The sequence below is a fragment of the Pteropus vampyrus genome, unplaced genomic scaffold (genome assembly GCF_000151845.1).
Source record: "Pteropus vampyrus isolate Shadow unplaced genomic scaffold, Pvam_2.0 Scaffold66, whole genome shotgun sequence".
NCBI classification, from domain to species: domain Eukaryota; kingdom Metazoa; phylum Chordata; class Mammalia; order Chiroptera; family Pteropodidae; genus Pteropus; species Pteropus vampyrus.
This window is the reverse complement of record NW_011888847.1, coordinates 8,612,977-8,639,278: the sequence shown is the minus strand read 5'-3', so window position 1 is coordinate 8,639,278 and position 26,302 is coordinate 8,612,977. Positions and strand designations below refer to the sequence as shown.

At 35.6% G+C, this 26,302-nt stretch overlaps 1 protein-coding gene and 1 pseudogene across 2 annotated transcripts in view; one reads left to right on the top strand and one right to left on the bottom strand.

Annotated features, from left to right (window-relative positions):
* The window catches only part of HNRNPLL (heterogeneous nuclear ribonucleoprotein L like), a 67,756-nt gene that overhangs the window by 10,380 nt on the left and 31,074 nt on the right, over nucleotides 1-26,302 (bottom strand). The window contains exons 1-7 of one of the 2 annotated variants that reach the window (XM_011361394.2): nucleotides 21,481-22,003; nucleotides 14,321-14,439; nucleotides 9,479-9,716; nucleotides 7,923-8,008; nucleotides 6,936-7,032; nucleotides 6,778-6,850; nucleotides 2,504-2,575 (exon numbers count right to left, since the gene is read on the bottom strand). In XM_011361394.2, the coding sequence (XP_011359696.1) occupies nucleotides 2,504-2,575; nucleotides 6,778-6,850; nucleotides 6,936-7,032; nucleotides 7,923-8,008; nucleotides 9,479-9,716; nucleotides 14,321-14,439; nucleotides 21,481-21,669 (874 nt within the window). In that variant the 5' untranslated portion in view covers nucleotides 21,670-22,003. Of the gene's footprint in view, nucleotides 1-2,503; nucleotides 2,576-6,777; nucleotides 6,851-6,935; nucleotides 7,033-7,922; nucleotides 8,009-9,478; nucleotides 9,717-14,320; nucleotides 14,440-21,480; nucleotides 22,004-26,302 lie in introns of those variants that run through there. The other variant, XM_023531345.1, reaches the window with a different exon arrangement.
* Nucleotides 7,660-7,780, top strand: LOC111740679 (annotated as a pseudogene).

Sequence of the window (26,302 nt, the reverse complement as noted above, 5' to 3'; positions counted from 1 at the left end):
AATCAAATTCAGTTCAAGAGTATAACTGATATTTGTAATTATGGCCTTGACCTATCAGAATTAAGTTATGTTACCTATAGAATTTAAATTGTTACTGATATTGTTTGAGAAGATAAGGAAAAACAGAAGTCTTTAAACAGCTTTCTATACTAAATATAAATAGTTCATGCAAAAAATTTCGATGCTTAAAAAACTAATGCTTCCAGTATTTAAAAAATCATTTTGTGGGAAAATGCTATATAAATGGCATTATTAATATTTTGAAGGCATTTCCCATTTTCGATACTCTTAAAATCTTTGGTCCAGGCACCAAAACCAAAGATTCTAGCAATTAATATACAAACTTTTCCTGGGCTCAGAGCAAATAAATTTGTATTTTTGCCAATTCTCAAGTATGAGGGCTTCTATCAGTCCATCTCATAGGGTTGGGCTTCCTAAATTAAAAGAGTTAAATAATTCTGAAAGCACAGATTTATACTGCTATAATAAACTAAATTGTAAATTTAATCTCATTAAATAATTAAACCTTTTCCATTCCATCTTTCTCACATAGCAACATAAAGGAAAAGCAACGTGTGATATGACACAAAAATGCAAATAAATCTGTTTTGCTGAACTGCTGAACCTAAAAGGTACAGTTGTGATTTGCAGTATTTGTAAAAAGGCTCAATATCACTAGCACTCACTCTCATCTTCTTTGCCTTTTCCCCAATTTCCTCATCTTCTCTTTTCTACCTCTTTTTATTCATCTTTCTCTCTCTCCCTCTCCTCCCTTTCTGTCCCCTATTCCGCTTACTTCCCTAGGAAAGTAGAATTATCCTCAGTGAAATGTTTCAGTGAACACAGCTCAGAATGGATGCCCCTACATAATCGTACCACAATAATTCCTCCTCAGAACTCTCCAGAGCCTGAAAGATCCCTATTTAGCAACTATCACTCCAAAAAATTTTGGACCGCCTCTCTTTAAGTAAACTTACATTTTAAAATTCATATACACACACACGAACCCTCTAAATAAATTAAGGCATGAAACTGACAAAGAATTTCACAATAGACTTTTTTAAACTATATAGCTCTTCTAGGGCATAAACATATTTTTGTTTACACAATTATTCAGTAAGATACATTTTATAAAGACAGTAAACCTGAAAACTCACACTGAGAAAACAGTCTTTGTCAACACTATTAGAGTACTTTGTCTTTCATTTATTCTTTCGCAGATTTTTCTAGCCTACTTTGGCAAAACATTTAACAAATTTCTAGCCTTCAGCTGACTGCCATTACTTAGTTATATGTTCCACAACTACACTCAAACCTGTGATTAGCAAATCTTTTGTAAACTCTCCCTTATGCAAAGAAGCACAGTGGTCTCCTAACATATTTCTTTACTGCAGGATCAGAACTACCCATATGACCACATTTAAAGAAACAGCTCAGAAAAATGTTCACGGGACACACTCACTAAAATGACTGTATGTAATAAGATTTTCATTCTATATCACAATTACTGTTTCGACATAACATAGTTTCAACCATTTCTGCCATACTATAGAAACTTAAATGCATACACACACAGGTAATTAATTCCTGTAGTTCAAAAATAGGCACTAGGGAATAAGCTAAAACTCACAGCTAAAAATGACTATCAGGCATGTACGCAACCTGAAAACATTTCAGACAATAGGCAATGCCAGGAGCTTTTTGATGATAAATCCCAACAGTACGATATAGCAATTTCTATTTTCTACTCTTCAAATAGCATTGTACTTAAACTTTCAACCACAGAATAGGTGGGCTCAATAATTTCTTTTAAAAAACAAAAATATTTAAAATCACAGAACTTATAACCAGTTAAAAGTCTTATCAATAGTAATTCTCAACATCTACTTACAAGAACAATAGTCTGATGTCTGATACCTAACTTTTTCTGGAGAAAGAATATTATTCTAGGTTTCATAATCTTATCAACATAGCAAACATTAAAACAAAAGAAGTTTTAAAGAGGATTTAAATACAAACAAATTTAAGCAAAACTGAACTATCAACTGTAGAACTAATATAATTAAGATCTAACTAGAAACATGTTTCCTTTTCAACAAATACCCCACTCATTCTGCCTTTATTATTCAAAATTCCTCTTTGCTCATAATTGGTAGAATGGAAGAAAATACACTTACTGAGCAATAATACTTCTTTTTGGTCCTCTAACAGACCAGAGCTCATTACTAATCAAAACCAAGACAAAACAAAATGTAATGGTAAAAAACTTTCAATCCCCAACCAATAGCTCGTTTATCTCAAGGACTGTATGATATATCAATGTTCTAAAAAAGCAAAGGATTTTGGACAACTCCTTGGAAGTACATTATAAGGGACTGATCTCATATAAACCAAGTCAGGTAAGCAGGAAAAATAGAAACAATAAATGTGCCATTCTTCATCAGAAATGCAAAAATTCTAACAGTTCGTCTCTACTACCTTCCTTCTGCCTTGACAAACTTACCATAGCCATCATGTCTAAACGAAGAAGGGTGTTCTCCCAAAATGGCTTGTCTCTGGCGACCCTTTCCTCTATCTGACACAAAAGTAGAAACATGGTTTTAACAATTTTGACCCAAGTACTTAACAGAGTTCTCACATGGGAAACACCCATTCAAAACATCCATTACAATTCATAAAAGACATGTGATTCCTGGTTAACTTTAAACATCCATTCATATCCAATTTAAATACAAACACCAAAAGTTTAAAGTAATTCTATCTAACAAACTCCACTTAACATGAAAATATCTTTTTGGCAAATGCCAAATACAATCACTTTCAAATTTAAGGAAAGAATGGATACTTTTCAGAAAATGAATGTACACAATGCTAGAGTTTGACACTGTACAGAAGTTTTTACCAATACATGTCTTTAAAACAAGCTTTAAGTGCAGTACTTTTGAAAGACAGTACCTGAATCATACTATTAGCTTCAACAGCAACACATTTTCAAAGTAGGCTTCTTTCAAGAAGTTCAGCATAAGCCAACAACAACCTGTATTACATGGTTTCACAATCAGTAAACACAGAGTATTTTGTATGTATATACACATATTTACAAACACCTACAGACTTGACAGCTGGAAATTTGCACATCACTGGCCCATGTTATATCATGGATTGGTCATTGTCTATAGATCTTAACACCAGGCAGGACTATGAGCACCCCCCAAAGTTTAATAGCCAAGATAAAGCTAACCAAGGGGGCTACATTATTGGATGAGAGTACTACAATACTCCTAAAGGATAATTTGTATTCTAGCTACATTTTCTGGGAAGGCATGCCAATTTTCCCAAATCTAATTTGAGACTTCAATAAAAAGAGACTTGCAAGTTTCTAAAACAGCACTTCCTATGTTGGTTAGTAAATTTTAAAAGTCCTTATACAATACTTTTAGAAAGTTTGCTGATCAAATTACAGTGTCCAGTGAGATTCCTTTTAATGTATCTTAAGAGTCCAGTTGTTCTAATCTTTGGAAATTCAAAGAGAGAGGCTTTCTATATAACCTTAGTCATCTAAACAAATGAGGTTTATGGGAGATGAGAAATACTTTAATTTTCACTTCAGTCTAGAGAAGTTTTAATTACCTATTCCAAGTTACCAAAGTATTGAAATTGACCTAGGAGGTCATCTAGTTCAACTTTTATTCCGTGTATAAATTCTCTACATCATCCTGATCAACTGAGGCCATTTAGCCTCTGCTTATCCAACACCAGTATCAAGGTACTCACTACTTTCTTTTACATTTTCAGTTAGTTCTGAATCATCAGAAAATTAATTTTTATATTGTACAGAAATTGGTCCTCTACTCATATTCTATCCTATTTGAGGCCTCACAGACTTAGTCTTTTCCCATAAACCTTTTCAAATGCTTAAAAGCTATTATGATCTTCCTTCCATGTCTCCCAAATCGTTTCTTCTCCAGTCTAAACATTTAGTTTCTTCTTTCCATTACATGGCTTCCAGCACCATTTAAGTCTCACTCTCCTTGAATCAATCCAGTCTGCTAATGCATTCTGCTAATATTCCTCTATTGAGGCAAGCCACCAAACACTAAATACAATTCCTTATCTGATCTAAGAATCTTATACCAAAATCACCATGTAGTCAAGGCTCAGTTTTACTGATACAGTTAACAGTGAGCTATAAAGGAAAGAACACTGGATTCAAAATCAGAAGATAACAACTTAACTACTAATTTGCTATATAATCACAGAAACAATCTTCATTCATAAAGTGAAGGAGTTAGGGTAAATGATCTCCAATGTATTTTTCAGCCAAACATTCTCATTAATATTTCTCTATATTTGAAGCATTCACTACCTAATTTAAGATCACATAAATAGAAGTGTGAAGAGTCAAATACTGTCTATAAAGAGTGATTTGTAACCTTTTCTGAATTCATCTGAAATATAATGGAAGCTGTGGACCTTTTCCCCAAAAAGATGCACATATACACAAGTTTCACTTAATATTTCTGGAGGGATTCTCTTTGAGTCTAGGCTAAGGATTTTTTAAACTAAAATGCAATATGGGCTTAAAAGGACCTTTTAAAATGAGATTATATTTATAAAAGCACTCTTTTTTTTGGCAGAAAAAGTTACAATTCAATATCAACTTGAGTAGAAGCTGAAGTCACAACAAAAACATAAACTGCTATAGTCTTGCCAGACAAATCTGTAAGGAATTAGAAAACAAGAATTCTTTTCCCTTGAAAGCATAAAACAATTAAAATTCTTTTACTTCTTTTAATTATATTTTACTACTTAAATATCTACCTTACACATTTCTAAACTTTTCTGACTGTAATTCCTTGCATGAAAAACTAATCTAAGCTGGCTCTGTGTAAATTTTAGACCTTTTAAAAGAATAAACATTAACACTATTAAAATAAGAAGCATGTCTATGCCTATAAGTGTTTTAAGAGACATTAAGAGAAATGTAACCAAAACTATTTCAAATGAGTAAAAAAACAACAAAAATATAAACCTGAATGTTCAATAACTGACTAATTTGACAGAAGTGAGAGATTTCTCATCAACCACTTGTTCTGTTGTTTGAGCACCAAGGCTTTGTTTTCCAATACTGCATTCAACTACACCAAGCTTGTACCAAGCAGATCTCTGTGAGCAGAGAAAAATGTGGGGTCCAGCCAAAGCTGCATTACAGAACAAACCTGTTTGCAACCCCATACATAAGGCAAGATGATATCCAGAGAACTGAGAATTAAAGGGGCCAATCATCCAAAAGTCCTAAATATTTGAACATGCAAAAGGATCACTGCATTATATTTTTTCTTTTGGCAAGAGTACATGCACTACAGAGTCCCTACTGTCCAAGATATTTTGGATGCCATAAAAATTTTTCCTAGTTCATTGAATTTTACAGATATACTCATCTTGCTGAGTTTTTTCAACATATGGTTCAAACACTGATATTGTAGTTGAGATGTAGCCAATACTGCAGCCCCCTTGTTTTTACAAGATCCACATTTTAATCTGTATATTCCAGACTTGCCACACAGTTAGTTGAACAATTTTATCAGTCAAATCTATGCTCATGAAATCTAGCATTTATAAGTTTTAGGTGAAAATGTATCTCAAATGAAATGCTTTTATTTTCAGGTTTATCAACTTAAAATATATATTCTACCTTGAACAGACATGGTACTTTCACCTACATTTGAAATGTCAAAATTTCTAGTTACACAAATTAACATGAGTGATAACCTTAAATTGTTATAAAAAGTAACAACTTATAAACAGCCACTTTACAAAAATCAAACCACACAGAAAATCGTCTTTTACATATAATGCACCTTTTCATTATATTATTCTGTTCAATGTCCACACCTGAGGAAAAAAAGTAAACTTAAGTGCAGCAAGTGTGCACCTTTCTAATCCTTTTATCTTTAATATCTGTGTGGATTGGTTGAGCATTATCAATTCCCAAGACCTGTAGATAAATGGGCCCTGGTTATTTGCCAATTAACAATTTGAATCTAAGCTGAAAACAGTTACAGTAGTGGGTGTTAACATTTACAACATTGTAGATAAAGTCTATTATCCGTTAGTGAAGTCTTAAATTCTACAACTGAAACCTTAAGGGAAATCAGAGCAATATATACATACAACTTGAATAAATGGGCACAGTCTATCATGGTATTCATCCCATGCAACTCTGAAGTACTGATAAGTGTCCTCCTTTAAAAACTTGGGGTGATGGTGCATGCAGTATGCAGTCAAGGTGAATTGCAAGTCTGAGTTTTTCAGAGGGCTTTTGCTGATGCCGATGTTGTGCATGATGAAGTGTAGAGTCAGCCTGCTGGAGTCCTCTAGCCTTCTTAATGCCTCGTCCAGCTTGGGGGAAAAGTCCTTTCCATAGAGAAGCAGTGTGCAAGTTTGCAGTTTGTAAGGAATATTCTGAATCAGTTTCCTCTCCTCCAAAGAGAGAGAGCTGCTTGGAGAAATGCAAGTCCTTGAACTGCGGGCGTGCTTGTATGTGTGGGCTCCTTTGTTGAACTAAATATAAATAACTCAGTACATACCAGTAGGGGGCACTAATGTTCAAGGTTATTTTCCAGCATTACATGCCATGGCCTTTTGCAACAAAAGCATTCACCAACAAGAGTTTTCATTTGAATGAACTAGCTCATCTCAGAAAAAAGGAATCTAACTGCATGTAAAAATTTTTCAGCAGATGTAAGTACATTCTAAAATGCATAAAATACTTACCCCGTCTTCCCAAATATGGTTTAGTGTAGTCCCAACTGTCATTGTCATTCCTAATAACATTTAGACGAGTTGGCTGTTAAGATTAAAAGAAAGTTAGGTTCGAATTGTATATCTAAAGGATAAACATTTCTTTGGCAAAGTGTTGAAAAGATATTTACCCTTGCATATTCGATTTTTAGTGTGCAACACCCAGCATATATATCTGCTCCATTTAGCGCTGCTTTAGCTTTCTGGGCACAAAGGACTGATTCAAACATAAAGCTCTATTAAGGAAATTTGGTTTAAGATGTCCAATATTTAATCATAATTCACTCCCTTAAAAAAAAAAAAAAACTTAAAATAATCAGAAATAACTCACTTCTGGAAACGTTTTACCAAATAAAATTTCTAGATTAATTTTAGTAAGGGAATTTATTTTTAAGATAAACAGTACCATTGTAAGGTATATAAATGTCTAATCACTAAGTTGTACACCTGAAACTAATAATAATACTGTATGTCAACTGTAACTGAAAAAATAAATTTAAAAGAGAAAAAAAGATCAATGGCACCAAAGAAAATGTAATACAACCAAACTATCTACATAAATCCTTCTAAGTCATCAGAAGTACTTTATAAATTGGAGGGGAGAAGGGAAAGGAAGCATGGTCACATTACCTAGTAAAGGACAGCTTGCTAACTTGAATGAAAAAATATTTCACTCTTAAGAACATTACAAAGAATCAAAATAATACAAAATAAATATTTAACTTTTATGTATTTCTGAGAAGGCAGGATTTTATAATAATTTAACTATGTTTTATTGGTTTTTAAAAATTATTTAAGTGTATGACTCTTTAAAAAAAATCAAACCACAGAAGTGGCAAAAAAAAAAAAAAGAAGGGCTACAGCCTTGCCACCCTGAACACACTTCCAATCTCATCTGATCTCGGAAGCTAAGCAGGGTCGAGCCTGGTTAGTACTTAGATGGGAGACCACCTAGGAAGACCAGGTGCTGTAGAAGTAATAAATCAATCAATCTAAAGAAAATAGATCAGAGTGGGAGAAATAAACACTTGTCTAGAAATGATTCTGCAGGAAAAAATAAGATCTATGTTACATAGCATTCATACACATCAGTAAAAAAATTTACAAATAAAGGATATTCAACCATTGCTTGTATCCCATTTCTCTTGAATATAACAATACGTTGCACTTTTCCAACAGGGTTGCATACAGTATATAAAACATCCTAAGAAGAAAAGAAAACAAGATGTCTTCACATTTGATATCTGGAAAAACATTAAAGCTACATACTGTTTTGTTTTACTAAAAAAAAATTTTCAAGATGTCACTTTTACTAATTGCTAATTAAACTTTTAAAAATTGTTATACTTTAATAAATCCAAAGTAATTTTCTCACCTACACAATATACCTGCACATTAGAGAAGTTCCAACAAAACATCTGAAAAGCACTATAACCTACTTGATCTCCTAAATGAATCCTTAATTTTCATTTTCTTAACAAGTGACTAAAACACTGACAATACAAAATTAATACCAAAACTGTCATCGATTAATTTGTTTTTTTTCCCCAAACGTGACTCTGAAATGTTTCATATTATAATCACTTGAATGGTAATAAATATTTACTGGTAATAATTAAAATATTTATGGTAATAAATATTTATTAAGGGGTAGTAGAACAACCCAATATCCATTCAAAGGACAATGGCTATTGAGAAAAGATCCAGGGGAAGGTCATTTATACAGTATTGTAAGACACCAAACAAGATGCCTGAATCATCTGAGAACTTAAATATCCTTTTAAGAACAATTCTTCAACTTTCAAGACATTTCTTGAGTACCTACAATTACACAGCTGTACCATTAGGTACCAGGGACACAATAAACAAACCAGAGTACTTGTATTAGATTAGTTATATTCTTTTTGCCAAAACACCAAATACTGTATATACATTAATACTTTATATTAATAAGTCAATAAATGTTATAAAGATACATAATGTCTAGTTAAACTTAAATAGTATCTTATGCTTTAAGTTTATGACCCAATATCATTTACCCTTACTAGAAATCACACTAATTGAAGCTTCCCTTACTGTGATACCCCATTCATCACAAAAACCAAGTGCTCTTGACACTAGTTTATTGTGAAACAGCATGTGATTATAAAGCAGAAAACTCAACTAGTTCAGAACATGAATCTTTTTAAAAATTGTATACTATTACTTTTTTAAAGGGTGAAGTAGGGAGTTTTAAGTAAATTAAACAGGTTTTAAACAAGTCATCTCGAAAGAGCTTATAATGACACATGCATCTTACTATGTAAATCTGTTGTTACCTAGTAGATGTTCTTAATACATGTGCTGGCACATGAGAGAGACATATTTCTTGGATCATTTCCAACAAATCTATCTAATCTTTTATTATCAGAAACAGAGTTAACACTGATAAAAAAATTTTATATGTGCTTATTTAATTATAACTGTGCTGATCTTTTTAGCTTCAGTGCTCACCATTTCTTTGTTCATTAAATTCAGTAGTCAAAATTAAGATTACTTTTTAGCAATTCTTAAAAAAACACTATTTTTAAATATCTGGAGGGCAGTGAAGAAAACTATAGGTTAAACCGTAGATAAGTCACTCTAGAGGCAAATTCCAAAATCACTTTTAGTTTGGCATACTAAAAATCCATACCACTGTAATTGGATAAAGAGGATTCTGAATTGATAGCAGAAGAACTTTGTTGCCTCCTGATGGATCATCAGTATTTCCTGGCCGAGTGATCCTTTTGCTAGTAGAATAGTTGAAAAAAGCCTGTTGACCAGCAATGTACACAGGTTCATCTGCAGCAAATGTCACACATTCTTTGGCACTATCTATGTTCTCAAATTCCACTAGAGCCTGCCGTTTAAATGGCATCATCATCACATAGCTGAAAGGGAAATTGGGAGAGAATACCCAAATGTAAGTTCAAATGAACATTATCTGTTCTCAATCAAGTAAAAGCAGACTTTAATGAAAATGTGTCAAATCATACAGGTTAGTATTCTTCACTCTCTATATTCAATGTTAGTCGACTAAAATCATCCAAATAAATTGTGCTATGTCGGATAGACGATGCATATTTGAAAGCTTATCCTCCTGTGACCGAACATTTATCTACCTCATACCTTCCTCAAGCATGATTTTCTGTTGAGTTACTAATGACACTACCCAGTTTATTCCTCAGTCTTCCACTCCCAAACAGTATTAGAAAATATCTAGATACAGAAACCAACAAAGATAAAACTCAACAGAAGTTTAGCACACAGACCCCTAACAACAGAAACTACCATTATTGAATTTTCCAAATACCCACACTAATAACTGACTGTCCTTTAATTTATCTTATTAAAAACAGAGAACCAAGAGACGAAATACTGCCATTTGCAACAACATGGATGGACCTTGAAATAATCATACTAAGCGAAATAAGCCAGACAGAAAAAGTTGAAAATCACATGATATCACTTATATGTGGGATATAAACCTAGAAGCAACAAATGAACAGGACAGAGACTCATGGACATGGACAATGGACTAGTGGTTACCGGAGGGTAAGGGGGAAGAGGTAGCGGGGAGAAGTAGACAAGAGGAAAAAATTTTAAATTATTTCTTCAATTAAAATAATTAATTTTTAAAAAATAATAATGAAAATAAAAATAAAAACCAAAAATAAATAAAAGCAACTGCAAACTGACCAAATTTAATACAAATAATCTCCTTCAAAATATTTTTAAATATTAAAGATTCCGTGAAAAGATATTCACTAGAATTATCATGGTTGTCTATGGGCAAGAGGGTGAAGTATTTACTTTTCACTGTATATTCTTTTGGGGAGAGGAATACAGTTTCATACATGAAATGAAAGACAAAGAAACGGAGGGAGGAAAGAAAGAAAGAAATCGGAGCATGTGGATCATAACAGAGGAAACAATTCATCCTCTATTCACAGGAACAAGAACCTTAAAAATGTTTTAAAACACAATTAACATGGTTTTTATAATAGGAAAGGGCTGGAGAAATGACATCAGGTCAGGTACTCAGTGACAACACTGCTTCTCAACCAGGCATCCAGGATTTGTTGCTATACTTTAGAAACTGGCAAATGGTTTATTTTAGTAAAAAAAAAAAAATTGTAGCTTGGCAAATTATGTAATTTATTATAAATTTCTTTAGTTATAAAACTTGGAGGATTGTTGTCAAGATTACAGTTACTACATACAAAATGCTTGCCTTGCCTCATTCATCTTTATATCCTCAGAATTTAGAAACAGAGCCTGGCACATATAGGTAGTTATTCAGTCAAAAGTTGTTGGTCTATGAATCTTGTTAGCTCTCCCCACATACATCATACAAAATTGAAGAAGAAAATGCAGAAAAAATAAAGCCCTGGATTTAAAGATTTACCAAGTATAAATACAAGATATAGATCCCAGGAGAGAAACATTTTCTTTGGAAACAGACTCCATGCTGAAGTTCTAACACCTTGGGCATAAAAAAATAGAAAACCCTGGAATCTGGAGTCAGGTCAATGCTAAGTAAATTAAAGAAGAATAAATACTCTCTCACAAATATGAGCTGGTTTAATAGCTAAATGATATTACCAAGTTAACATGTTAATAACGCCCTTTGGCTCTTTGAAGACACATAAAAATCAGAAAGGTTCGAAAACAAATTCTTTATTGGCCTATCACAGTTTGGTCATAGAAAAACTGCTTTCTATAACTACAGTAAGAAAAGAGCTAGAAGCACAGGCTTAACAGTTAAAAAGGTTACCCAAGAAAGTGGTGTCATAAGAAGATAGAGAAGGGAAAATTAGAATGTTGCAGATATTTTAAGAATGCACTTAAAGTGTCTGGCAAATAATTTTTTAAAAATCTTTAAAAAGCATTAATATGAGCAAGACTGGAAGACCAAAGAGAAAAAATAAATAAAAAGGCTAAGAGACATGGTAGGGTCTGGTGTTTTCAACTTATAGTTCAACACGTTTATTAAATTCCAAATAAAAATATGAAGACGCAAAAGACTTACTACGTATACTAGGTCTCAAAAGTTTTGTTATGAAATTTTAAACTGGTATAGCTAATCACTACCTGGCATCCTTTCCTTTAATGCAGTGGTCCCTAATCTTTTTGGCACCAGGGACTGGTGGTCCTATGAGAATCTAATGACTAATGATCTGAGGTGGAGCTGAGGCGGTGATGCTGGGGAGCGGCTGCAAATACAGATGAAGTTTTGTTTGCTCACTGGCCACTGCTCACCTCCTGCTGTGTGGCCCAGTTCCTAAGAGGCCAGGGACCAGAACCAGTCCAAGCTGGGGTTAGGGACCCCTGCTTTAATGGGAGGAGGGAATAAAAAAACAAATGGGAGAGGCGAAGAGAAGACAAAAGACTCTCTATATTTTTAAATATTCTTTTGATTATAATACATGAATACACTACAGAATAAAGACCAAAAAAAAGCAATTTTATTATCCTGACACAACTATTCTCGACATCTCATTATAGTTTCTGCTGAACTTCTTTCCAATGCATGCAGTTTTTATGTATAAATTTGGATATATTGAACTTGGTAACTTTAATATGACTGGTTTCTGTATAATCTTTATAATCCCACATAACACATCACAAAATAAATAGGGAAAGGTTCTATAAATGCAACATTTTGAAGCAAAATACCTAATCCTCACTGGAGGCTATTCAAGGTTCTTTCAGCTTTAATAGCAGCTACTTATTCAATATTATCTCATACAACTAAAACTCCTGTTATGTATATTTACGCCAAATAAACTCTTAATTATATACTAATTTGTTCCAACTATTTCATGACTTTTCTTTCTACATAACTACCAGTTTTGAGGGTAGAATGATGTACTATGCAAGTTAACCAAATAACATTTTACCATAAACAACATTTTACCTAAGTGTCAAACAGTATAGAATCTAAAAATGAACAGGCACCCAAAAGCAACTCAAAGTACTCACCAACTTAAACACATAGTTCTATTTCTTTAATCCCCAATATTCAGGTCATGGTCATAATTAACATCAAAATTTCCAACTATCTTTGTTCGTCAACTTGTTTTTCTGACATTGTTTCAGTATTTCTTGGCTATAAGAAAATAACTTTAAAAGCCATATATATATATATATATAAAATAAATAAATAAACCAGAAATAACCATCTCTTTATAACTCCATTGGACAATGCACCACTTAGAAGGTCTTTACAGTGAATGGAATTAGTCTAGTGCCAACATACAAGTCTGAACAAGGTCTAAGAAGTTTGCTTCAATATATGGCTTTCTAGACTGACTTAATTTCCATGATCTACTCCAAATGGCTAAGAAGTAACATGGTCATCTTAGTGACACTTCAAGAAATGAGCTTTCTTATGTCCATGAGGATTCCCGACTTGTACCTCCAAAGATAAACAATATGTAACAGTCAGTGGTTTCTGAGGTACATAAGTTGAGGATATAACAGGTTTGCCAAGTCATCTACTTCTCAATTAGGTCATGAAAGAAATGAAAAAGATGCCATGATACAAGGTATCACCTAACACTACTCTTACGCATTTGAAGCCACGATTCCTTTCTATTGGACATCTCTGATCACTCCCTCACCCTCTATTTATTTATCATCCTTTCAATACTCAACTCCACATAAATTTTTATAAAATTGAAGCAATCAAGCTATCTCAGCAAATATATTGAAATTTCCCTCTTATTTACATATTTTGACTTAGTCTGTGCTACTAATGCCTAAAACAAAAACTCCAAACATACTCAACAAGGAAAAAAAACTAATAAAATCAACTCAATTATCCATACTAAGAAAAGAACAACAAGGCATACTCCAAAAGTAATTTAGAAAGAAAAGTGTTTATTTTTGGTAGCAGATTCACTTTCCTAATTATGTTTTACTTAAGACAATATTCTTAAGCATATACCAACTGTGGTAAGAGAAAGGAGGAGCCCAAATGAACACAAAAGACAAAAGACAAACAAGCTAGGATAAAACACGGACTGCTCACCATCTTAAGAACTTGCAGCAACATGTACCTAAGCAAATAATGCCTACCCTTAACCTACTCACTTTTAGTTGCCAATTAATTCCTAAATATTCCAAAATAATTTTTTTTTAAATCAGTATTTAAGAACCACTACTTGACACTCTGAAGATGAAAAGTATAATCAACTCATCAGTTTCAAGTAGTCCTTAAGAAGGAATCGTGGACTCATTTGAAAATCAGATGAAAAATGCAATAATCAATTTCACATACAACCTAGTTGGGGAGTAATGGCTAAAAAAATGTATCTATGAATCATCCCAGAAAGGTTAAAAACATCAGGCTCAAAAGGTTCCAAAGAAATAAAGTCAAAAGTAAACTTGATATATACAATGGTTAAACATCAAGGCTGTATGTAGCAACCACATGAAGCTTGTTCAACCATAATGTATTCAATCTGCACGAAGTCTCTATTGTCCTTACCATATTGTCCCAAATTTTTCCAGAGCCTCCACAAGGTCTGCTTCCACCACAGATTCACAGAGTCCTCGAACATGAACAACCGGTGAAACAGAAACTTTATGATGACTTCCACCTGCCTCCTAGAAAGAGAAAATAATTTCGAGTTAAAAGCATTAAAAGTCTAATTGTGTCTTTTAGTAAATTCAACTCTGCCTTAAAAAAGAAACATTAAAAAAAAAAAAAAAAAAAACAACTCCAAACCAAGTTGCAATTCACAAGTTGGCAAAAGGACCTAAGAGTAAAATCACCAATTAAATTCTTGGCATGAAAAAGAAACAAACTCAAAGATACAGAGAACATTTTGATGATTGCCAGATGGGAGGGGGGTTATGGGGGAGGATGAAAAAGGGGAAGCAATTAAGTACAAATTAGAAGTTAAAAAATAATCATGGGAATGTAAAGTATAACAAAGGATACAGTCAATAATATTGTAATAACTATGTATGTGATATTAGATGGGTACTAGATTTATCCAGGTGATCACTTTGTAAATTGTATAAATGTCTAATCACTATGCTGTACATCTAAAACTAATATAATATTATAGGACAACTGTAATCTTAAAAAAAATTATTTAAAAAAGTAAAAATAAATGCTTAGCATGAAAATTTTGATTTCTTAAAAGGGAGAATTCTCTCTCAATAAGGACTAGAAATTCTCCCTTTTAAGAAATCAAAATTTTCATGCTAATTTTTCAAATTAGTCTCCTCTCAGAGAAATGAATTACAGGACCAACTTTAAAATCTCTCAAAAGATGTAATTTTAATACATGATTATTTAATATAGTTCCTAAATGGAACAGATAGAGGCTCGAGTCTTTTAAAAGTTCAATGATGTTAAATGTAATTAATATGATACTTAGAAGATCTGATTATCTTAAACTCAAGGCTGAAAATATACCCCACACCCCTTGGATTTCTCCTTATTCCCACTCAATAAATCTGTCATTCACGAATTTACCTACCTTGATTATTTTTCTTCTCTATCTTTATGTCCCTTTTCTTGAACTTAACAATTTCTCCTTTCTGTAGTTTATTTTTAAAGGAAAAAAAAAAAACCCTAAGGTTGTTTCCAAATATAAAACTAATATATTAAAGATATCTTTTCAAACTATATTTTCACCCCATTTCCCCCCCCCCCAAAATCCCATCACTTTTCTTCAACCAATATTTTCTACCTGTACTATCCACTGGTGATAAGAAATCTGAAATTATCTGTAGAGCTTCTTTTATCTGCCTCAAAATTACCTCTTTGAAGCATCATGTTATGCATCTGATTCCTAAGTTGGTGAACAAATCAGTATTGTTTACCCCATCCATATATATTAATATGTTGATCGTGTCTTCTCCAGCTTAATGAATTTTTTAAATACTTTCTCATACAGAAGTCCAAATTATTTCTACTTCAAATATTTAGTTATCTAGGCTCTCTCCTGATCTATTTATATCTATTACTTATCAGACTAATTAATAATCTATTAATTATCAAACAATGTTTGATACCCAGCAAATGAAAGTATGCCTACCATTTATGTATATATTTTTTCTTTTTTATTACTCAATCTTTTCTTTAGATAAACTGGGTCAACTATAATGGAGGCATTATTCAGTCGCCACTACAGGCTACAGACCAGTCTAGTCATAACCATTCCAAACTCTCCACCCCTCAAAGGCTATCTCAAAGACAAACTCTAATAATACCAACCTTAAATGCTAATTTTGGCTATTGGAGACCAGATTGAAGACCAGGCTCTATTAAAGAGAAGGACATATCAGAGAGTATAAATGAAGTTTCTATTTGAGAGGAATGAGCAGGGCCCCTTAACATCTCTTCACACAGAAAAGCAACAATTTAACTGTAAACTCACAAAGGCCAGACACTATGTCCTTAGGCTTTTTTGTTCTCCCAACATCTCAATGCACATGTGCCGAAAGGCTACTGAACAATCTTTTCTGCTCTCCTATGACAGACCACTCCCAAATTCAATAATTTGCCCCAGAACACCAACACACACACACTCACTTCATGTAGGCCAAGTAATTATCTAGCCTCTCCTTAAACACTTTCAATGACAGGAAACATACTACCTAGACAATCCATTATATTTTTAGAAAATTCTTCATAATATGTATCTATATCTGTCTCCCTGCAGTTTCCTATCCAAAATGGCCTCTGGAGTCACACCAGTGTTTGAATCTTTGGACACTACAGGCTCAGTGATCTTCAGCTACTTAATCTTACTGAGCCTGTATCATTATTTAAACAAAGAAAAGAAAAGAACAAAATCCTTATCATGCAAGATTACAATAAATAAAATATAAAATGACTAGCAGAGCTAGACGTAGTTACCAAACAAAGGTTCAATATATGTTAGTTGGCACCCCCAACCTTTACTTGTATTTCCCTCTTCTACACAATTACCTTCCAATTACTTGTAATGATTTCTTAAATCACACCTAAGTCTACCCTGCAAGATAAATATCCCCTGAATTCTTCTGTCATTTCTCATGATGTGATTTTTAAGTGCCTTCTCCATTCTGGTAATCTTTCCCTGGATACACTAGAATTTATCAATATCGTACCGAGAAATGAGCAAAATATTTCCAGATATTTAGATCATCATCTCTGACTTCAGAGACTTCACACAGACCAAGAACAAACTAGTTTTAAGGGGCAGTTGCAAATATTTTTTAACTCGCACCATGCTTAGAGTTAACTACATTTTTTCCCACTAAATTAAATTAATCACATATCTTGGTTCTTTTTCTTTTTTTTTTTTTAAGAAACAATACAGCAGATTTAAAATATGGGAACCACTTTAATTTTCCTATCCAAAGTTTTAGGTATATTTGATCACATAACAGAGCAAAGATTAAAAAGAACAGCTATATGGTTCAAATAACATTTAAAAAAAATCTTTAAAAATAATCTTATTTATTTTTGCTCACGTAATAGAAATAGTTTTACCCAAAATCCCTTGCCCCTTCTTCCAGTTAAACACTCCAAAAAAAAAAAAACAAAACTCCATATTATACTGGTATTCTTAATCAGTCATTTCTTTCCAACTTCAGAGGTAGCACAGTGATTAGTTGGGGAAAGAGGAGGTGAAAAATGGTTGATCAGAGGAGAAAATATAGGCACTAGGAAAGAGAGACTGTTCTCTTTATTTGCTAGTTATAAGACTGTAAGCATAGCTTTATCACTAGAGGAAACAGAGTGAAACGTGGAAAGAGACAGAATCAAGTCTCTATGACATCACCTAAACCCCTGGTTCCAGTCATGCCTAAAACCAGTGCCATAACTTAGCTTTCTCTGTTACATGGACCAATGAATTTCCTAACCCTGAGCCCTTTTTGTTTTCCTTAAGTTCATCTCAGTTGTTGCTGTGGCTGCAACTGCAAGCTTTGGAAGTTATATTCAATTTCATAGAGAAAAAAAAAACCCTTAGTTGAGTTGGATTCCCGGTTTTTTGGCCTTGGGTTTTTTTTTTTTTTTTTGTTTTTAACTGTTTTATCTCCATCACGGAGAACAGTACCTAGCACATGGCAGGACTCAAGTATTTTTAATGAGTTAAATATTTTTAATTAGATGATCACAGTGATCATCTAATCCAACCATCTTATATGACAGGTAGCAAACTGAGTTTCAGAGAGGTTAAATCAGAAAGTATGCTGGAAGCATAGCCAAGGCACCTGCTTTGGTTGGGCTTATGGCTCTATTAACAGCTGTTTTCATTTTATATACTAACACAAAGAAATAGTCACTTGTTAAAACCAAAAAAGAGTAAAACCTACTACTTTTCATTTCTTTCCCAAAACTAGGCCTGAAAATCCTCACTCACCATAGCAGTTTGGCTAAAGAAGACATAGGACATTACTGGTATAGAAGTCTCAAAGCTCTGGCACTTACCTCCAGGGCACATTCTTGAAATGTTTTATTCTCCAGAGTGCAGTTACTATGCTCACTGTCACCGTCTCTAAAAACTTCTCCTGTGGGGCTAAGCTAACAAAGTGACCTCATCCCATCGCCCATCCTCTATTCATCCAATAAACCATTAGAATATTCCTATCATCTCTGAAATTTAGATCATTAAAGTATAATAGTATATCTTAAATTCAAACTAGATTCTCTACATAATGTACATTCGTTTGTTTGGAAATCCTAGGATCTACATTTTTATCTTGGTATTTTGCCATCTTGCTATTCTACTTATTAAAAATTAAATAAATTTTCACCTCATCAGCAAACAAAACACTTTAACAATCTTTAATTTGTCTGTTTACTGACTAGCAGAATAAAAGAAAAACTTGAAAGTTTCCAAAGTACCTTAGTGCTCCATAAATTTTTATTGATAACAGTATTTATAAAAGCAGATCTTTCCTAGGTAAACTCCCAATTCAATTCCTCGATTTGTTTTACCAAAGGCAGTCGCAGTATTTGGAAGTCAAGCTGCTTTCTTAAAAGTTAGCAGATGCAGAAATTTACTATTAATATGATCCTGAGGGTCATGCCTACTAAACATAAGATGACTATTTACTCTGTAAGAATAAAGTACAATACATAGCATGAACCTCCATAATCAAGCTTTCAACAATGAAGCCCAATGAATCTAAATCTCTTGGGGAGTTCCTGCTCTTTAAAATATGTGCAGAAGACACAAATATTAAAGGATGTCCTATTCCTATTTCTCATGTCCAAATTACTAACTCATTTCTCTTTGTTCCTTAAAACATATGACCATTCACAATGACCAATTCGTCTTTAAATTAGGAGCATTTTTAGAAACACTTTTTCTTAAATACATACTCACTTTCCTCACACTCACAGAAATAACTATGAAAAGCCAAACAATGTAAATCTTTGAAGTCTTACTTTGCACTTTATAAACTTCCAAGTAGAGGTGAAAAGACCGCCATCATTGTACCCAATCCGCACTTACTTTAACAGTTTGACCAAAGGTATTTCTTCTCTGGAGATGCTGAAGGACCAGTGAGGCTGAGCAGAACCCTTTTCAGTTAAATGAATTACCATATTTCTAGATGATGACGCACTAGATAGTAAACTATCCAGAAATTTTCTATTCTAATAGAATTTTATTATGTACAGTTTTCCATAGTTGCAATGATTTCAAGAGTACCAAAAATTACATGAAGAAAAACGTTAAAAAAAAAAAAAAAACAGGAAAAATAAGCGTTCATTAGATTTCACAATGCAATATTGGTTCTTTTACTGTTAAATAAAAGCAATTCACCCTCTTTTAAGAAACAGCAGTAAGTTAAACAAAAAAATTAGAATTTATAACTCAATCTGCATATATTAGTTCCTGCCTGGGTAATTTGAAAGTTGCATTACATTAATCACTGAACTACAAAGTCAGGTATGGAAGGCATGTAGTTCGACTTTCACATTTTACAGACTAAAATAACTCAGCATAGTAGTTAACTGGCTCTCCTAAAATCACATGGATTGTATGCTTGCTAGGACTTCTGACTTTCCCCAAGCCCTGCCCAGTGCTATTTTCACTGTTAGATACAATTCACTCCGGCTATATTAACTATACATTATTTTCTTCCCAACACCCTAAACCCTAGTTTAATGTTTGACCTGTTTTTTCTTAATTTTTATAAACGAATTAAAGTATCTTTCCGAGACACTTAATGGTAGACAATTCGTGATGCTGCAGGAAAACTCAAGCAAGACTTTTGACAAAAGAAATACACGGATCCAATGCAACTAAATATCCTGTTTCCAACTTCCACAATGGAAGTGGCTTTGAACTGAAACTTTTAAAGAAGAAATATGCTTCCTTTATTCACACTTCCAAGTTACATTTTGAATAATCCAAATAGCTAGGCACAAAAATAAAATAAAAAAAAAAGTAGTCTCTAACCATGAGAAAACTTTTAGAGAAAGTATTCTTTTTTAAAATGTGTTGCAACCTTATCCATCAACATTATCATAGCTGGAAACTCTAACATAACTTTGGGGACTACTTTTTGGAATTATTTACATAAAAACTCAACTAAAAGGCTTCTAATTTGCCTCTTATTAAAGGTGGAAAACATCTTAATCTAATAATAAAATATGTGTATAATTTCAAACATTTCCGGTAAAGTTTGCTTTTAAAGAAATCACATTAAAATGTTAAATGTTTAAAGAACATCTTTCATTAAGACAGCTTAATGCCCCCCAAAAAGGCTAAAACGTTTACTTTGTTCTTTTTTCTTACAGTCTCCAACCAAATGAAGCTGAGTTACTGTTTGCTATGGATAAAACAATTTCCACATTCCATCTAACATTTTGGATGAAACAAAAATCTAGGAACGTGTTTAATGCAGTCCTGAGTTCATTTCCTCCTTTCGTGGGGCAAATTTGGAATAAACTGTCAATGAACCGAAGTGGTTTTAACATTTGTTTTATTTGAAAGTAGGGATGCCCTAACACCTACCAAGACATTTTAAAAAAACAAAAACAAAAAAACGAAGAGCTAAAAACTGTACTGAGCAATAATCATAAAACTGGGCTGCAAAGCACGCACGCCATGCCTGACAAGAGTAAAAATTTTTTTAATTAAACCTTCAAGAGAACTAGGGTGTGAGCCCGAGAGAGTAATTTGTCATTTAGTTAAGGAAGGGTCTGTCTGTTCAGGACCTAGGCGAAAAGAGTCCTCGGCGGAACCGACGCAACCATTCTGTAATCGTGACCAGCGCGCGGATGCTGCGGGCAGAGGCACTAAAGAGAGAGGGTCATCGCAACGCCCGCCAGCGGCCCGAAGAGTTAGACTAACAAAGAGCTAATAGCGCACCAAAGCCCCCCGCCCCCCGAGCGGAAGCAACGTCTCCCCGCCACCCCCGCCCGCGACCCTCCCCAAGTTCAGGGCCGGCAGCCGACCCACGCCGGGGCCTGCGGCCAGGCCAGGGCCGCATTCGCCATCAGGATGCGGAAAACAGGTAGGGCAGAGAATAGAAGCCCCAAAGAGAAGAGCCAGCGCTTCCCGAGCCGGTCAGCGCAGCAGCAGAAGGAAACGAGGCAGGCGGGAGGCCCCGGCCGAGTCCCCGCCGCCGGGCCCTCCTTCCCGGGGAGACGCCAGACACACCAGACAGGGCGCCGCGCTTTGTTACCGGCTGTGAGAAGCTCCGGCCGCCGCCGCCGCCATCGCCTCCGCCCCGGGGCGTCGCTTCCCGGCGGTTCTCGCCTTCCTCGGCCGAGTAGTCGATCTCCCCCTCCTCGGTCTTGAGGCGCTTGGCCTGGCTCTCGTACTCGCGGTCCTCCTCGTACGTCTCCCTGGGGGAGGATGAGGAGGAGGACATGGCGGCGGCCGGAGGGACCGGCGGGCAGTCGGGTGGGGGTGGCGGCGTGGTGCGGGCCTCGGACGCCGCGGGTCGGTCCCGTCGGAGGCAGCGCCTCTGCGGCGGGGTCTGCTCGGCCCGGCTGTCCGCAGGGCCCGCGCGCCCAGGAGCCGAGTGGGCACGCGGCGCGAGCGGGATGAGAAGGGCGCTCCGGAGCGGCCGCTCCCCTTTATTAAACAGCCAAAATTCAACCTCTCCCCGCTCCTCCGTCTCCGCTCCCAGCCCCGGGGAGCGAATCTAAGGATGGGACGCGACCGTGGCTTCCGGTCTTCCCTCCTCCCCCGACAAAGCTCCCCACCACCCAGGCCGAGCCTCCACCCCCACCCTCGCTGTCGCCGCTCAGGATCGAATCCAGCCGCAGCCTGCGGGAAGCGCCTCCGAGCCTGGATCTCGCTCCCTATTGGCAGAGGGGAAAGTCGACCAGGCTTCCAATTGGCTGTAAGGGCAGTTCATCAAAAGCCGCCCACGGCCCGGCCTCGCCCCCACCTCCCTGCGCCTTCTGAACTAGACGCTGGCCTGCGAGTCCCGACCGCGCAACGCTCGCCGCGCGCCCGGGGTAGCAGTTACTTCCCCGAGGCGGTTGGCACTGTTAGGCTCACCTGAGGTGGGGCGTGGAGTGAACCCCGGCTGGCAACGAGGCGTGCAGAGGTGCTCGGGTTGCGGGTGTTAACCGCCCTTCCGCTAATTTAAATGCTTTTATTACTTGTCTTCAAAAAGAGGATGAGGAAAACGTCTAAAATCCCTGTTAGATATACGTCAGCCCTAAAACTGTAGGGGATGAGGAGAGAAGAGGGTTTGGAACTGTGAAAGTGGGCTTTTCCTTAGGTTGTGCAAAATGTGATAGAAGCGGATGGACTCTCCCCTCCACTAACGAGGTAATGGAGAGCAGCAGTCAACATTTACTGAATGCAGCAAGTGGGAGTCTGAAGAAGCCGCTCCACACCGGCGAATGTCAGTTTGATCAGTTAGCACTCATTTGTCATCTGGACCTCTCTTCTTTCCTGACACTTATAGGGGACTTGTCTGTGTGAGTCCCTGCTCCAAATGTGTTTTAAACCTTCCATATAAAATTTCATTCTTCATCCCGACCCTTTCCTTTCTGGATGATCTATTTATTTCTGAAAGATAGGAAAGCCTATCGAAATTCTCTTTATCCTTGGGACCACAGCTCACTTCCTCTGTGGGGCCATTGAGGACTCTTCCCTGCTTTCTCTTTTTGCAACAAGACCCTTTATACCTACCTCTTAGAATGTTCTGTTTTAAAGACTAAAAGCCCTTGAAGACAGGAACTGTACTCTTTTTCATCTTTGCAAACCCAGTTTCCATACAGTCCCCTCATAAGTTAGGTGCTCAACAATGCTGAATGAGTGGCCCTTGGGAAATAAAGATCCAGTACATCTTTCAGGAGAGTCACTGGCAAATCCAATGCAACCTAACTGCCCTCTGTGACAACCCTTGGAGGACTGCCTGTGATCAAGACCCAACAATTCCACTTCTGAGAAGCCAAAGAAAATTAAACGCTAATTTGAAAAGTACATGCAGCCCTATGTTCATTGCAGCATTATTTGCAGTAACCAAGATATGGAAGCAACTAAGTGTCCATTGATAGATGAATGGATAAAGAAGTTGTGGAACATATATATGTGTGTGTGTGTGTGTGTGTGTGTGTGTGTGTGTGTGTGTGTGTGTGTGTGTGTGTGTGTATATACACACACACACACACACACACAATGAAATATTACTGAGTTATAAAAAAGAATGAAGTCTCGACATTTGCAACAACGTAGATGGACCTCGAGAGTATATAAGACTAAGCGAAATAAGTCCAACAGAGAAGATTACTGTATGATTTTACTTATACATGGAAACCAAAAAACAAAACAAAAACATTCAGAGAACAAACTGATGGTTGCCAGAGGGAAAGAGGTGGGGGGAAGGGCAAAAAAAGTGAAAGGGAATAAAAGGTACAAATTTCCAGTTATTAAATAATAAGTCATAGGAAATATAGTCAATAATATTGTAATAACTATGGTGTCAGATGGTTACCACATTTATCATGGTGATCGCTTCATTAGCTATATAAATGTTGAATAACTATGTTGTATATCTGAAACTAACATATTGTATGTTAACTATATTTTAATAAAAATAAAGTCACGTATTCTCATTGTCCTTTTCCCACAAATGCTTTCCTAAATGTGGCTCTTTCTTTCCTAGGTGTGGATTGTTTCCTCTCCCAGCCTAGTTCTCCTTTCCAAAGTTATTTTACTCCAGAAAAAAACTCACCTATTTTTATTTATTGCTGACAGTGCTTTAACACGCAGTGTTTTCTACCTTATAATTTACAGTGCCTGTCATGTTGGAATCCAATTGCAAGCTCTTTCACAATGCCATACAGCTGTAATCAAATTTGCGTGTGGCTCTAAGTGTATACACTGATGGAATAGAACTAAAAAAAAAAAAAAAAAATTAGAAGTTTATTTTGTAAATTAAGATAGAATGAAAGTGGACAGACACAATATCAAAGAGGGAGCTGCAGAGTTGGCTGCAGACGAGGAAATGTCGTTGGCAGAGCACTGGGAAGAATGAGCAGAGCCTGAAAGCCTTATACAAACTTCTCAAATATTTTGTGGAATGGTGAAAATATTTTAAATTCTCAAAGCCTACATCCAACCTATGGATCCTACCAGGTTAAAATGCAACTCTCATACCAATAAGTAAGGAAACCTAGCCTTGCCAAACCTTGTTGCTATACTCAGTGTTTACTGCACTAACTGTAGGTAGGGGTCAATATGTACTAGTATTAAACTTAATTCTTTCTTAGAATAGATCAAAAACTGTTAAGTGGAAAAAAAAAATTAAGCAAACTTAGCATGTTTAAAGGACATAGTTCAGTACATTGACTTTGAGTGAACTTTGAGCTTGTTGCAGATGAGTTGTTTAGACTGTGGCACTAGGTTCTTTGATAAAGAATGTGCTAGCTAGCTCATCACTATACCTTGAGAAGAAGTAAAGAAGGAGGCCATAAATTCTATTCTGTGTAATTTAACTTAGATGAGATAAAGAAATTACACACTACCCAGTAGCCAGAAATGCCTAAGAAACTCAGAAACAGATCCCAAAAGGCATGACCATCTGGAATCTTTTGTACTACATACAGCCTCAGGCCTGAATGCTTAATTGGATTGGCTGGTGTTCATTGAGGTAGGAGGCAGCCTTGAACTCCCATTGCCACAATTCAAAGGTGATTCAGAGGTTATACTAGAGTAGGAGACATCCAAAGTAGGCCTAGGGAAACTGATAATCAAGGTCCTTTATAATCTAGCCCCAAACTGCCCTTTTGTTTTAAATCTCATTGTGACTATAAAGTAATTTATAAGACATCGTGCTAGGTGATGAAGGAACTAGAAAACTATGAGCTGGTCCCTACTTTCTCAAGGTTTATAATCAAAGAAACAATGTACATACCCAAAAGAGAGGCTACAGGGCACATATAATAATAACAGCCATTTACAATGTGCCAGGCGCTGTGCTAACCACTGCAAGAGTTATGTCAATAAATTCGGACAAAAAGCCCCTAGAGGCATTATTTTTACTATGCCCATTGTACAATTAAAGAAACAACATAGGAGAGATTAAAAGACCTGCCCTAGAGACACAGTAAATTAGACAGCCAGGATTGGAACAAAAGCAATCTGATTCCAGAGCCAATAATACTCTTCATCAAGAAGGATGATTTAATTATTGTATTTACTGCCACAAACAGAGAGATCTAATTTATAGTCACTTATCATGACACTATTTCATTCACTAATTTTTACCGAGGTTATACAAGTATAATTCCGAGAAGGGATGAATTGATGATAGTTTTCACCATTTTCATTGATATATGGAAATTCAATTTCTGTAGGAAATTACAAATATAATGCACTGTTTTAGTGTTCACTTTTAAATTTAATTTCTATAGAAAAGGCTCAGAAATCATAAGAAAAATGTCACCATTTTCTGATGGATACATCATTTGATCAACTAGAAACGCAAACTAAGCTTTTCAAACCCAAACTCAATTTCCAATATTGTTATTTCCTTGAAAATACAAAACTTTTGTTTCCTTCTTCAGCTCCTACAAAAATCAAATAAAACCTTCGTGCACACTTATCTGTGTGCCACATTTCCAAAGGATTGGAATCATAGACATGTATTAAGACATATTTAACGTGAAATCCGGCTTAAAACAAAGTCAACAAATCAATGAGTTTATGTGAAATGCTGTCGAATTCAATGAGTTTGTGTGAAATGCTGTCAAATTCAGAGTACATTATTTGTGATGATACCAGTTTCCTTGTTTGGCAGAGATCACCAAGAAAGAGACCTGTCAGGCATTGGTATCCAAACTAGCCCCTTTAATTCGATCCGCATTTGGTTAGTCACAGTAAAAAGAAGCCACTGTTCCAAAAGAACGAGCCCCAAAGGAAGTGCTTCAAGCACTATTAGTTCCCTGTGTAGTCAAGTGTAACTACAGTGGTATTCTCTTTCAGCAGCTATCATCACGCGCATCTGCTTTGGAGCAGATGTGATACATCTGCAAAGATAA